Below are 14209 nucleotides of genomic sequence, written 5' to 3'. Positions count from 1 at the left end.
TCGTTGAACTTACTCAGCTCTTTAAACCCCATCCCTCCTTCATTTTTCAGTTGGCCCAATTTGTCCCAGTTAATCCAATGAATCTTTCTTGGTCCCCTCTATATCCCCACCAAAACTTTCTAATTAAAGTCTCGATATCTCTAATAAGACCTTTTGGCAACTTGAAACAAGACATGGTATATGTAGGGATTGCTTGAATTATAGCCTTAATGAGAATTCATGTTCAACTTGAGAAAATAGTTTTTCTTTCCACCCCTTAAGTTTTTTCCATATCCTTTCCTTGATGAGACTAAAGGAGTTCTTCGCTCGGCCAACCAGTGAAGGCAATCCCATACTGCTCATATCTCTGAATTGCAGGGATACCCAGGACGGTTTTAATGGATTCTTGAACCTCAGGATGAGTGTTGGAGCTAAAAAAAAAGTTTGGTCTTACCTCTATTAATGCTCTACCTCGAAGCTTGCTCATATTTATACAGAATAGATTGTATCTTCACACTTTGTGAAACTGTGGCTCTACAAAAAACCAAGCTATCATCTGCGAACAATAAATGAGACACTCGTGGTCCAGCCGGGCATAAGGAAACTCCCCTTATATCTCCATTCTCTAAAGCCTCTTCAAAAAGAGCATGTAACCCCTTTATCACCAATAGGAAAATATAGGGCAATAATGGATCGCCTTGACGCAGCCCTCTACTTGGAGTAATAAGGCCGTGAGGCTGCCCATTAATCATAATTGAGTACGAAACAGATTGAATACAACCAGCAATCAGATTAATCCATCTACTATTGAATCCCATTTTACCATGATCTTTTCCAAATAGACCCACTCAACATGGTCATAAGCTTTTGACATATCAAGCTTCATGGACATGTATCCCATCCTTCCAATTTGCTTAGCCTTCAAATAGTGCAATGTCTCGTGTGCAATGAGAATATTGTCACTAATCGGTCTTTCTAACGTAAAGGCACATTGAATTTCCGAAATTTCAATAGTGCCATGAAGAACACACTCTAATGACTGCGTCAGTGTTTTGGGTGGTTTAAGATTTTTTTTTTTTTTTTTTTTTTTTTGAGAAATTGTTACGAGTTCTTTATTCATTCGAGAGCCAAAAGAATATAGGACTATAATTCAGCAAAAAGAAGGGTTTCGGCTATACTAACTCAAATTCATTCTACTTGAATGACACGTTTTTAGGATTTTTTTTTTTTTTTTTCTTACGCTGATAAGTTTTTATTCCTAGTCCTTCTCAAAAACTAAAGTTCAATTTTCTCACTCATAAATAATACTAGCCTAATCAGTTAATAAACAAATTAAATAATTAAATAATTATTTAAAAAGTTATTATTTTTTAAACTAAGTTTTAATCACTTTTAACCGCCCTTTATCCCAACCGCCCTAAGTTGCTATATATATGATACATCTTTTTCTAACGCAGTTCTTGTTTGAGACTTTCTACGCAAGGCAAGAATTCAAGAAGAGGGTTTTGTTTATTTTATCAGTGAAAAGATGGTTCCTTTGGTTTCTTGAAATTTTCTTTTGTTTTGGTGGAAAGATGAGTGTGGGTTTTAGATTTGATCCTAAGGATGTGGAGTTGATAAACATTTTGAATAGCAAGGTAGACGGTACAGAACACCGACGCCTAAATCATTGTGTTGTCAATGATTGTGAGGTATACGGCAAAATTCCTCCATGGGAAATATATGATTCTCATTCGTACTATCATTTACATACCTTCCAACGCAAGCTCTACGTGTTCACCAACCTCAAAACAACCAGCAATCGTGTGTGCAGGGCTGCCTCTAGTGGAACCTGGCTTGCAAAAGGCAAGCCCAAAAGAATCCATGATTCTAAGGGCGATCTTATTGGGATCGACAGGTTGCTTTCGTTTAAAGCCAAGGATGTTGGTTCGGGAAAATTCAACAAGACTAATTGGATAATGCATGAGTTCTCCCTTGCTGGCAAAAAAGCAGTTCAAGGATCTGCAAGACCCAACACAGTCCTTTGCGTCATCTATAAACAATATAAAGGGTCGGTTTGTGAGGAGGCCAACGGAACAACTGCTATGATGTCACTTGATGAACATGAAGAAGCTCAAACCCAAGAACATACAAAAAGACTGCTTGAAATGCCAAGTTGTGAAAAACTTGTTGCATGGAATATTGGTGATCAACAAAATAAAGGTTCAGTTTGTGAGGAGGCCAAAGGAAGAGGGTTCAAAAGATGTTTTTATTCTGCTGCTGCTGCTGCTGAAGAGGCCTCAAGCTTCAATACAACTGCTGTGATATCACATGAACAAGTAGATGCCGAAGCCCAAGAACACAGAAAAAGGCTTCGCCTTGAGCCTGAGATGCCAAGTTTGGATGCTGGTGTTGATGATGATGAGTTTGCTGGATGGACTGCTGATCTCCCATCCCCAGATGAAACATTGAGTCAAATATTTTCTGATCTACCACCCATGGTTGAAGTATGTCATCAATCAAAATCTGACCTTGTTCTTGATGCTGACATTGATAAAGAGCTTGATGCATGGATGGCTAATCTCCCACCCCTAGATGAAGCATTGAGTCAAATATTTTCTGATCTACCATCCATGGTTGAAGTATGTCATCAATCAAAATCTGACCATGTTCTTGATGCTGACATTGATGAAGATTTTGATGCATGGATTGCTAATCTCACACCCCCAGATGAAGCATTGACTCAAATATTTTCTGATCTACTGCCCCTGGTTGAAGTATGCAGTCAATCCAAATCTGACCCTGTTGCTAATGCTGATACTGATGAATAACTTGCTGCATGGTTTGCTGATCTCAAATCCCGGATGAAGCATTGAGTTGATTATTTTATTTATGAGTTGTTAAGGCCTTGGACAGATTCTTTTTTTGGTCTTGCACAGATTCTTTGTTCTTCTCAGTTTTAGTTCTTTATTTTTTTTTCTTTCCATCATTGGTGTAACCAGATGATCAATCTTTGGAACTCTGGCATATTTGTCAAGGAGTCAATAGTTAGCATGTCGATTTATCTTCATGAAATTTAAACATTCTCAATGAAATTTTCTCTTTTTAAGAATGCTTTCATGAAATTTACAATTCTTAATGATGCACATCCATCTTAGCTGGGTCTTGGCATGGAGTTAAGAGAGAAGAAGCCTGTGAAAATATATTGATATACCTAAAATGCATATTAAACTCAGAAATATATAGTCACATGAAACTGTAGAAGAAGAGTATTTTTGTTTTAGAAAACAAAGGTAAGCCATTTTTAATACAAAAACAGTTGCCTCTAGAAAAACAATAATCTGTTTAATGACAATTGTATTGAGTAACTTTAGTTGGCTAATTAGCATGATGGAATTATCACCGCAATAAATTTATATTTTGAGGCCACTCTTTTGCAACTAGTTTCTGTTTTTTTTTTTTTTTAATATATTTTTTATTGATAGTCAACATTATAGTATGTCGCATTTTTTGTAAGTTGTGAAAAACTTGTTGCATGGAATATTGGTGATCAACAAAATAAAGGTTCAGTTTGTGAGGAGGCCAAAGGAAGAGGGTTCAAAAGATGTTTTTATTCTGCTGCTGCTGCTGCTGAAGAGGCCTCAAGCTTCAATACAACTGCTGTGATATCACATGAACAAGTAGATGCCGAAGCCCAAGAACACAGAAAAAGGCTTCGCCTTGAGCCTGAGATGCCAAGTTTGGATGCTGGTGTTGATGATGATGAGTTTGCTGGATGGACTGCTGATCTCCCATCCCCAGATGAAACATTGAGTCAAATATTTTCTGATCTACCACCCATGGTTGAAGTATGTCATCAATCAAAATCTGACCTTGTTCTTGATGCTGACATTGATAAAGAGCTTGATGCATGGATGGCTAATCTCCCACCCCTAGATGAAGCATTGAGTCAAATATTTTCTGATCTACCATCCATGGTTGAAGTATGTCATCAATCAAAATCTGACCATGTTCTTGATGCTGACATTGATGAAGATTTTGATGCATGGATTGCTAATCTCACACCCCCAGATGAAGCATTGACTCAAATATTTTCTGATCTACTGCCCCTGGTTGAAGTATGCAGTCAATCCAAATCTGACCCTGTTGCTAATGCTGATACTGATGAATAACTTGCTGCATGGTTTGCTGATCTCACATCCCGGATGAAGCATTGAGTTGATTATTTTCTTTATGAGTTGTTATGGTATTGGACAGATTCTTTTTTCGGTCTTGGACGGATTCTTTGTTCTTTTCAGTTTTAGTTCTTTATTTATTTTTTTATTTTTTTCCATCATTGATGTAACCAGATGATCAATCTTTGGAACTCTGGCATATTTGTCCAGGAGTCAATAGTTAGTTACATGAAACTGTACAAGAAGAGAATTTTTGTTTTAGGAAACAAAGGTAAAGCCACTTTAAATACAAAAACAGTAGCCTCTAGAAAAACAATAATTTGTTTATTGACAATTGTATTGAGTATACTTTAGTTGGCTAATTAGCATGATGGAATCATCATCGAAATAGATTTATATTTTGAGGCCACTCTCTTGCAACTAGTTTTCTGTGTTTTATTTTTTTTAGTCAACATTATAGTATGTCGCATTTTTTTGTATACATCAATAAAGATATTTGCACCATTAATGCATCATGTTAACAAGGTCTTATAAAACGAATTACATGCTATGTGCCTCTGTGGAAACAAAGGGCTCAGCCGTGAGCCTTGAATGCATGAATAGGAGGACAACTAGTATAAAGTATTTCCATAAAAAATAAAAATATAAAATATAAAATAAAAAACCTAAAATCTAGAGCAGAAAGAAAACAATCCCAAAATATCATCATCTTTTACCCATAAAGTTTGTCACAACTTATGCTTGAAGATGGTGTCCTCTAATAATCCACTTTTTTCATAGCCTACCAAATCATTCATCAAGCTCCAAGGGCTTGAAATATTTCCCGTCTATGAGATACGTACCAATGGTAAGACGAACTGCCCATACATCTTTAGGCTTTCTTGACACAATCCTGCAATAGTCTCACCTGAATAAGAATGTAATAATATGTAGTGTGCATCATATTCACACATTGATGTAGTTTTTTCACATTCATGTTGAAAAAACTTTAACTATGAACCACAATGCTAGACCACAAGACAACACAAAAAAAAACCAACAATTCACACATTGAAGAGATAGATATAAGAGTACCTTCCCACATCACCAGGCTTTACTAAACCAGAATTCACCCTAAGGCATGGAACTGATGCAAAAGTCTTTATCATTTTGGGAGCCTCAATGACAATAACAGGTGACCCTATTTCAAGTTTTGAATTTCTTCCCGGCAGCCCTGCCTCAGCTGGTGGCTCTTTCGATTCACACACTGTTGCAAATGTAACCACACTTGGACGGCGAATCTGACTGTTTAAGCTATCAAATTGTGATGTTGAACAACTACGAAACTTAGAGCATGGAATAAAGGTAGTAAATGATAGAGATAATGCAGCCATGAGCAGGAAATCTATCTGTCAAAGAAATAGGATATTATGTATGTGGTTGTCAAAAGAAGCTAATGTTTCAACTTTTTATACCGCTCATACCAGTCTTATAATATCTGCAGTGAACAACACATTTTATAGTCTTTTATATTGTAAATTTGGCTAATTTGTCTAATTTCTTTATTTTAGTTATATATTTAAATCCTACTTTGAACTTTGAATTATCAAATCCGAAAGAAATTTTTAATACTTTTTGGTTTGGAATCACTTTTACTCCGATTATAAAACAGTTGAATTTTCAGTTAAACCTCAAAATGTTTTTTGGTTTTCTTGGTGAAATGTCATTTTTTATGACACCCAATAGTATGAAATAGTTTAAGAAAATTAGAGCTTCAAAATAGGGTGATGACAAAAGGGACTTGGACATCTTTAACCAAAAGGAGTGATTTTTGATTTTCTAGCCTGATCAGTTGAACCGATCCGTAACATCATAAACAAGTAAATTACTGTTTTATTCAATAATACAAATAAATATAACAAATAATATTTTTTTCCTGAAAATTATCTAATAAAAAATTTAAACAATTTCCACTAAGTTTTCATATCGTATATCCAAAAATAAAAACAAACAATAAATCATAACTAAAAAAATTAACACTCCGAAAATAATAAGCAATTAAACAAGATGTAACAAAAACTCTCTTCAATTTGCTATTAATTTGGCAGTATTAAATTTTTTATTTTTTTTTTTTATGAGAGGCAATATTTAAATTGAAAGGGAGCTATTTAGAATTTTAAGCAATCACATAAGTTTAATTGAAAGTGAGTCATACAATGACTGGTCTGGGTTGGAAGGAGGCCAGGTTAAGGGACCATAGTATGGTCACCATACTACCAAGCTGTGCCAAACAATGATTTGTGTATAAGCAGTTAAGAAAAAAGTGTGTTCATGAGTCTTAGGCTGATCAATGCAGCATGTGCTAAGGGTATTGAAGAGTGAAGACATTGAACTTGCCGCCTAATGTCATGTTGGTTGGGAAATTTTCCCTAGTGAGGAGCCAGAGAATGAATTTAAGTCTTTTAATTATTTTGAGGCTACAAATTTGGATGATCCATGGGAAAGGGCAATAGAGGCAACGAATGGGATCCATGGGGATGGGGCTTTTTACATATTTTTATGGTGATACTATACCTAACCAATTGCATTATAAATTCTCATTTTTAATGGTTAAGAGAAGAAAAAATCATTAGCATAAATAAATTTTGTGGGAAAAAACCATTACAAAAATAAATATTGAGCTATAGTCTTGCCCGATGGAACAAGGCACTGTAAATTTCACAAATTTTGGGTTTGGGGTTTGGAGTCTGTTGTGAATGCCCTAAGAATTCCTTCACAAAATTAGACACTCTTTGAAGAAGTTCAGCCGTGCATCAATAAAGGTTTCAGGGATGCTAGTGTTAGTAAAGAAGGAACTTATTAGAGTAGATGAAAAGAATACACACGGAACACACATTATAAGAAAACTAAGATATAAACAATCTTTCTATTTCAGACATACAACTTTTTCACAAAGACGCATAATATTACACAAAGAACTTGAGAACAACTACTATAATTTTGATTGGACACATACGATGAATTGACAAATACAAATGACATATGTAAGTATGATCTATCTCTGAAGAAAGATGACAGCTCCAACCAAGCCCAACCATAATGTCAAAGCTGCCCAGAAAGCTCCATTTTTCTCCAATCCAATAGGAGGTCGCCAAACCAGAAAGTCCCCTAGATAATCTCTAGATGATGGAAGCTGATTGGTTGTTGACCCAATTCTCCTTTCATCCTTGTCCTTGTATTTATCAGTCCATGTTCCAGCGTAGCTAAAATAATCATACAAAAGAACATATCCAATTAGTTTGGAATGTAATCAAAGTCACAAAAATCAGTATCTGAAATATGTCCGGTCAGTGAACGTGCATTCAAATACTTCTCAGATGTAAAAGTACAAGGACAAAGTCATGGATGGCATTAATCAAGGCCAATGTCATTCAATTTATGAACAAGCAAAAGAACTGATGAAAAGTATTTGCAAAAGGTAATATACACAGATCCTCTATTTAATAAATAAACTCAACCAAAAAGAAAATAATGTTTAAGTTCAGTAATCTTACAGCAACTTTGATCACCAGTCACCAGGACAACCCCCACCCCATTCCACAGAGAAATAAAACTCATACACAAAGTAACATAGAAGTCATCGCCATTTGCTCCCTCTTGTTGGCAGTAAATAATCCAAGAATGTCGTATTCACTTATTCATCACATGTCTTAACGTTTGATATAAATTGCAGATGGTCCATAAAAATGAATTTGTTTTTCACTAGAAGGCATTATAGTAGTATCCAAGTAACTGGGTAACCCTAAGATGAGTTTATATCATTTTTGGAGCCACTTGAAGTCCTTGATACTTCTCATTGGTTCAGTTATGGTGGCTGCCTACAAACACTGTTCAAGTCAAGTAAACACATATCATATACAGCATATCTTCTCACAAAATAATACCAACAAGGAACAGCATCTCTCATAAGTTCTAGAATTGATGGAGCAAGCCTCTGAAATAAACTGGTTACATATTAAGTACATTGACTGGTCAAGGACCTACATACTAAAAGAGTCAATTGAGACAAGATGGGCATGTCAATGAGAGGAAATTGAAGAGGGAGAGAGAGAGAGAGAAGAGGGGGGGGGGGGGTGGGGGAATTGAGACAAGATGGGCATGTCAATGAGAGGAAATTGAAGAGGGAGAGAGAGAGAGAGAAGAGGGGGGGGGGGGTTGGGGGCGCTTCAGTTAGCTATTTTAGCACCACAAAATTTCTGTTTCATGCTTGATGATTGACAGGTTGATCAACGACAATGCTACCGACGGACAAATGAGAGCACTGACACGGGCACTAGGGATTTTTGGGTAAGACAAGAAACCTTCAGTAGGCAATTTAGGCACAGCCATAGCCCAATAAAGATGGAACAACATACAGAATCTAAGTCACCTGTCATAACTAGAACCAACAATAGTATCATACAGTGCATGTGAACATTTTGGTATTATAGAGGGTGATCACACCGTAACAATATTGCACCCCTCTTACACTAGATTTCCAACTCCGTCTCCTAAAGAAATGGTGATAACTCCCATGCAGTGAGTTTCTTTAGTAAATGGATGACCCTAACAAGGGGTTTTGTTTGTTCCTAGAGTTGCAAGCCTTAAAGGGTTGCAACTCTTAATGAAAGGATACAAGGGTGTCTATAAATAGACCCCAAGTCTTCAGGAGAATTTATTCTTCCCCCTCTCATTTATAGAGAAACTCAATGCATGTGATTTCCACCCTCACAAGACTTCCATTTCTCTAGGATCAACAGGGGAATTAGAGTATCAGGTTTCAGACACAATGTCTTTAACAAGAATTGTTGCAACCATTACTGTGCATGTGTTGGTAATGCCATCAAGCATGTGTAGTGAAAAAGTGGATGAGAGGGGCAATTAGAAGAAGATATCATAAACCTCAACTGCAAAACTTTTGCATGGTACGCACGACAGCACTGTATGATGGAGAACATGTGAATAACAGCAGTCCTAATCTGTGAATTCAAAAGGCACCATAAATCCATGGGGTTGATGGGCATTGGTGGAAGTACAACAGCCCTTGACTCAAAGTGCCACCTGCCATTCAAGTCCGGTGAGACAAAGAGAAAGGAAAGAAGTGGACCACAACCAATGGAACCTATGGACCGTCTAGAACGAAATCACAATAGTGTTGTGTGATGATAATGTTGGGAGAAGATGATGAGGAAGAGTGTAGGAAAATGAGGAACAAGTATGGAAGCAACCATTTTAAATAAACCACAATCATCTAGGTTGAAGTGTTTGTGATGAATCCTGCGTGGCACTTGCAAAGGCCAAGAAGAACACCACGATGGAGAAGGGCCTAACAGTCGCTTACATAGTGAAGGTGAAGACACGACAGTACTTGAGAACTGATGACCAACAAAAAACCGGTCTTGAATTATGCTGGACTGATGAAGAAGAAAGGCCAGTTAAAGATGCAGAAAGGAGGCAAGCATGGGGAGCAGGATGGTGAGACTAACTGATGGAAAAGATGTATTGGTGATGAATGACATAATAGTACATACATAAGAAAAGAAGAAAATGCTCAAGAGTACACAACCGAATTGGTTGGATGCTTTGATGAACGGACATGCCATTTTGATTCATGGGTCAACATTTAAGTCATTGGGCCATGTTTGTGAAATCTTACAAAATTGGATCCAATCAATATTGATAAAGGGGGCACATTTGACTCTGAATATGAAAGTTCTCTCTAAGCCCAAACTTTTTATTTTAATTGGCAAGAAGGATTTTATTAACACGCTGAAACCAGAAACAAACAAACAGTTATGAACAAGTTCTCATTAGATATCCTGTGAGGAACAAACACAGCTACAAAGGCTACCTTCCATTTCTTAAATAACAAATGCAGCAACCCCATTTACAACAAACAGTCCTATTATGATGAGACTCTGGCTAAGTACCACTTTCCTCTATCTTTGCCTACACTTCATGCTTAAATAGCAGCTACCTCCCTCTCTTCAGAACACATAGACCCTTGATAGTTAATAGTGCTTCTCTGTTTCCAGACATTAGAAATGACAGCACCTAAGCTCAACCTGCAGACCAAAGATCACAAGTGTTTTCCCTTCCAGGTGTAAACATCCACTCAACAAGTTTCTCCCAGTCAACCTTAGGGTCCTCAAGAAGGCATAGATGCATAACTGCCTTCTGAATTCTCTTAGAAAAAGGTCACTCAAAAAGAAGAGATGGCTTCTATTTTCCATCTTTAATCTGTAAAATACACACAGCAAGTCACCCTTATAGTCCCCCAGGCTGCCAATCTACCCTTTGTTATAAATTTTTTCTCATTGCAAGCTAACCACTAAACACATGCCTGGGTATTATTTTGGAAATCCAGACCATCTTCCACCAATTTACCACAGCAGCTTTAAAAGGAATCTGTACCCAACCTTTTGCACAAGAAAAATCTCCTGTTTTGGAAGTAATACAAATCGTCCTATCAGATTCCCTGATTGGCACCATTGGGAGCTTGCTTTGGATCATTACTAATGCTTCTGAACTTACTAGCCTCTACATCCAAGCTCAGTTCTGCAGGACACTTGACAACTTAGCATTAAAACTGCTAGCTACATCATAGATCACACAATGGTCATATCTAAAATACAGGACACCATTTGGTGCCAGTGATCATGCCAGAGGGATATGTTGGCCCCATCACCAACCTGATACATTAGGAAGGACCAAACCTACTCCCTGAGATTTTAGAATTTTCCTCCCAACCCCATGACAGTTCTGAGGGAACACACCAGAAATTTGTTTTCTAACAACCAAATTTTAACCTAGACAATTCAAATAGATTCAGGCTCCAGCCTGTGCAAACAAATGTGCGTCATGATGGCCACCTTGTTCCAATCCCCCAATCATTATAAACCTAAACCACTTCCTTCTTTGAGCAACAAACTGCACTCCCAGCCACCTTAACACTAGTGGTCATGCCATCCAAGCATTCAAAAGAAAACTACAAAAATTCTGCTCCATGTCTTTAACAACCAGCTCTGGGAGACCCGTCATGATGCAGCCTAGTAGTTGGAGGCTTAGAATGAGCTACAGACCCAGACATCCTGACTTTGAGCCCTACTAAGAGTTTCCTTAGATTACCTGATACACAGTTATAGCGAATGGGGTTGTGTATCCATGGTTTAGTCCCAAAGGATGGGTCCAAAAGGCCCTGCCTTGGTGAGGTTCCACATCATCAAAAAAGACCCTCTTTGAGAGCAGAAAGACACTGATCTAATACAGTTGCATACTATTCAGCAATAAACAGAAACAATAGACTTGAATACTAAATAGAACAGATTGAATCTGATGCAGGAGTATAATGCATAACATGTTTAATGATGAAGTGGCATGGTGACACGGCTCAAGGGAGTGAGGGCTGAATTTACATGTTCCATATGATTAATGGATGGCTGCATAGTTGGAGGGATCCAAGGATGCTTGGATGAACAATTCTATGCATCTTATACGGGAGGACGTAATTGGCCAGTTAAAGGCAGACGGACACTGAAGGAGTACAGATTTCACAGATCACATGGATTTAAATTCCACTAATTGTTATCCAAAAAAAAAAAAATTCCACTAATTAAATTATGATGATACCGGATGATATCTAAGCCCAAGCTGTGCCAAAGTCATTGATAAGATGTTCAATGAAAACTTTTGTCAATTGGGCATTAGAGGAAGTACTTGAAAAACAGAAATAGACACATAGCTTGGTGTGTAAGACTAACTTTTTTTTAATTCTTGAAAGAGTGTGGACTGTGTTCTGTTGTGGTCTTACTATTCGGTTGCATGCTTTTAATAGGACTGAAAACCGATGTTGATCGCTTGAATGATAGTGAATTGTAAGACATCCAAAGTATGCTATTAGTAAAATAAGTATATTAGAAAAGTTGCAATCAAAACTGATAATAGTATGCGCATGTATGGCCTCCGTCACTATCCAATGCTGATCTATGATGAGTCATAGATAAGATTTAGCATTTTCGCCTAGATGGTATCAATGCATTCATGCCAACCAAATATAGCTTATCACCAATCGTTATAGTGTGATCAAGTGAGAGATGTTTGTATTATAGGGGGGATCAGCGATCACACCATAATAATAGTGGACCCCCTCACACTAGATTTCCTGCTCTGTCTCTTAAAGAAGGGGTGATAACTGATAACTTCTAATGTAGTTTATTTCTCTACTGAATAGAGGTGACCTTTACAAAGGGTTGACTTGTTCCTAAAGTTGCAACCCTTCATGACAGTGAAACTCTTCGTGAAAGGGTACAAGGTGACCAAATCATTCTTATCCCCCTCCTTTCTAGAAAAACTCTCGAACGTGACTTCAAGCCTCACATGATCCATTTCTCTAGCACCAACAAAGTAAAAACACTAGAACAAATCCTAACAATTAGCCCAAAAAAAAAAAAAAAAAAAACCAAACATACCTGTCATAAGTAGAACCAATCAGAGGAATGGTAACCATCTCCTCTTGAGTTATCTTAAGCTTTGGTGCCTGCAAAATGTAGCGAAGTTCTGAAGCTTGGCGTGGATGCTGACACTGGGGTGCTGCATCTCCAATTGCTTGTAAAGAGCAATGCAATCGCGTGGCGATTATTGGCCTCATAAGCCATAGCAAGCCATATCTGAATCTGCAAAATGGAGAAACAGAAAAAAAAACCGCAATCGAAACACATCTTTCGGTTATCAGTAAGGTAATCATCAAACATCTCAAAACCCAAAAAAAAAAAAAAAAAAAAAAATCCGTAGTGGGTATCAAATTATTCAAACCAACCTCACCACCTAATAGTGTGGGCCTAGGGATAATAGTGAGGGCACCTTCAAGAAACTCAATTGCCCGTCCGTACATCCCCTTCCCATAAGCCTTTTGGCCCAATTCGAACATCAACTGTGCCGTTGCTCTCCTCTCTGCCTGCTCCTTAGCCACCTGCAAAGAAAATACATAAAAAAAAGACTCTGAATTTTACTTTCTTTTCTTTTTTCTCGCAATTTTTTTTTCTGAGGAACCAAACAAAGCGTGAAGAGGAATTTAATTTACAAGCTAGCTAACCTTTTCGAGCTCTTTTCTCACTCTCGCTCTCTTCTCTTCCTCGGTCTCTTCCTTACCTTCGTCGCCGCCTTCACTGCCCTCCTCCTCCATTCGACTCTGCAACTCCTCGGCTTTCTTCTCCAACTCCCTCCTCTCCTCGATCTCCTTCACTCTCCTCCGCATTTCCTTCTCCCAATCGAAACTCTCCTCGTCTCCCTCGCCGTTTCCATTCCCTTCCTCGTCGCTCGAGCTCGCGTCGAAGTCCACGCCGTTCACCTTCGAGTTCGATTTTCCACGCGCCACCACTCGCTGGTGCCGAGCTTCGCCGTCCGAATCGAAGCTCTTGGAAGCAATTGAAGCGTAGTAAGCTTGGTGGTGGTGAGGGTCTCTCTTCGGCAAATTCAAAACGAAGTCGAGCGACACCGGGCGAGTTCTTCGGTCTAGTATTACGGTACGAGGCGATATCACGTCTAGTAACAGAGCTAGATTTCCGATAACCACGGCCATGGATTGAGAAAGAGAGAGAGAGAGGGAGAGAGAGTGAAGGGAGAGAGATGGGGTTTCCCGCTGAAAAGACAGTTGGGGTAGATATTTGGGTAGTTGATGAAGTTCGAAATGACTAAATGGCCCTTTTTTGGCTTACAATGGCTTTGGAAATTGTGGATTTGATAAGGGTGTTATTGTCTGGAACATAAATGTGAACGTGGCGTTATATAGGCGAGACTAGAGAGAGCCGTGTGGCAACTGTTGCGGCCTTTGAGCTTTTGTGTTTACGGAAACGGAAGCTTTACTATTACGTTGAATTGAACACGTCACTGTGGAAGTGCGAATCGGACAAACGACACCGTTTTAGACAGTGATGCATCGACGTCGTTCAAGTGTCATGAAATGAATAGTCTAATGATCAAGTTTGACGCGCCAATTACCTGTGTGTGCGCCGTCCCGTGATTGATGTTCCAGTCCCTTCTGTGTTTGATTATTCCTCACG

The 14209-nt window shown here is 38.2% G+C and overlaps 3 protein-coding genes across 3 annotated transcripts; 1 reads left to right on the top strand and 2 right to left on the bottom strand.

The window, feature by feature from the left end:
* Positions 1 to 1553: 1553 nt before the first annotated feature.
* On the top strand, positions 1554 to 2789 carry LOC136070912 (NAC domain-containing protein 41-like). Its single transcript, XM_065781533.1, has one exon. The coding sequence runs from the start codon at positions 1554 to 1556 to the stop codon at positions 2787 to 2789; it is 1236 nt and encodes a 411-aa protein (XP_065637605.1).
* A 1852-nt stretch (positions 2790 to 4641) lies between these two features.
* LOC112026625 (protein CHLORORESPIRATORY REDUCTION 42, chloroplastic) lies at positions 4642 to 5821 on the bottom strand. Its single transcript, XM_024059314.2, has 2 exons — positions 5208 to 5821; positions 4642 to 5025 (listed from the first exon to the last, which is right to left on the bottom strand). Exons 1-2 carry the CDS (start codon positions 5504 to 5506, stop codon positions 4923 to 4925), a joined length of 402 nt encoding a protein of 133 aa, XP_023915082.2. The 5' UTR covers positions 5507 to 5821; the 3' UTR covers positions 4642 to 4922.
* A 1186-nt stretch (positions 5822 to 7007) lies between these two features.
* LOC112026652 (uncharacterized) lies at positions 7008 to 13929 on the bottom strand. The gene is given in 6 exon segments (XM_065781514.1): positions 7008 to 7375; positions 12620 to 12722; positions 12725 to 12778; positions 12781 to 12823; positions 12967 to 13119; positions 13243 to 13929. Coding segments are annotated over 6 exon segments (1047 nt in total). The 5' UTR covers positions 13729 to 13929; the 3' UTR covers positions 7008 to 7167.
* Positions 13930 to 14209: the final 280 nt, after the last annotated feature.

Source organism: Quercus suber, unplaced genomic scaffold, assembly GCF_002906115.3.
Source record: "Quercus suber isolate HL8 unplaced genomic scaffold, Cork oak 2.0 scaffold_269, whole genome shotgun sequence".
Taxonomy (NCBI): domain Eukaryota; kingdom Viridiplantae; phylum Streptophyta; class Magnoliopsida; order Fagales; family Fagaceae; genus Quercus; species Quercus suber.
This window is presented reverse-complemented; position numbering and strand designations above follow the sequence as displayed.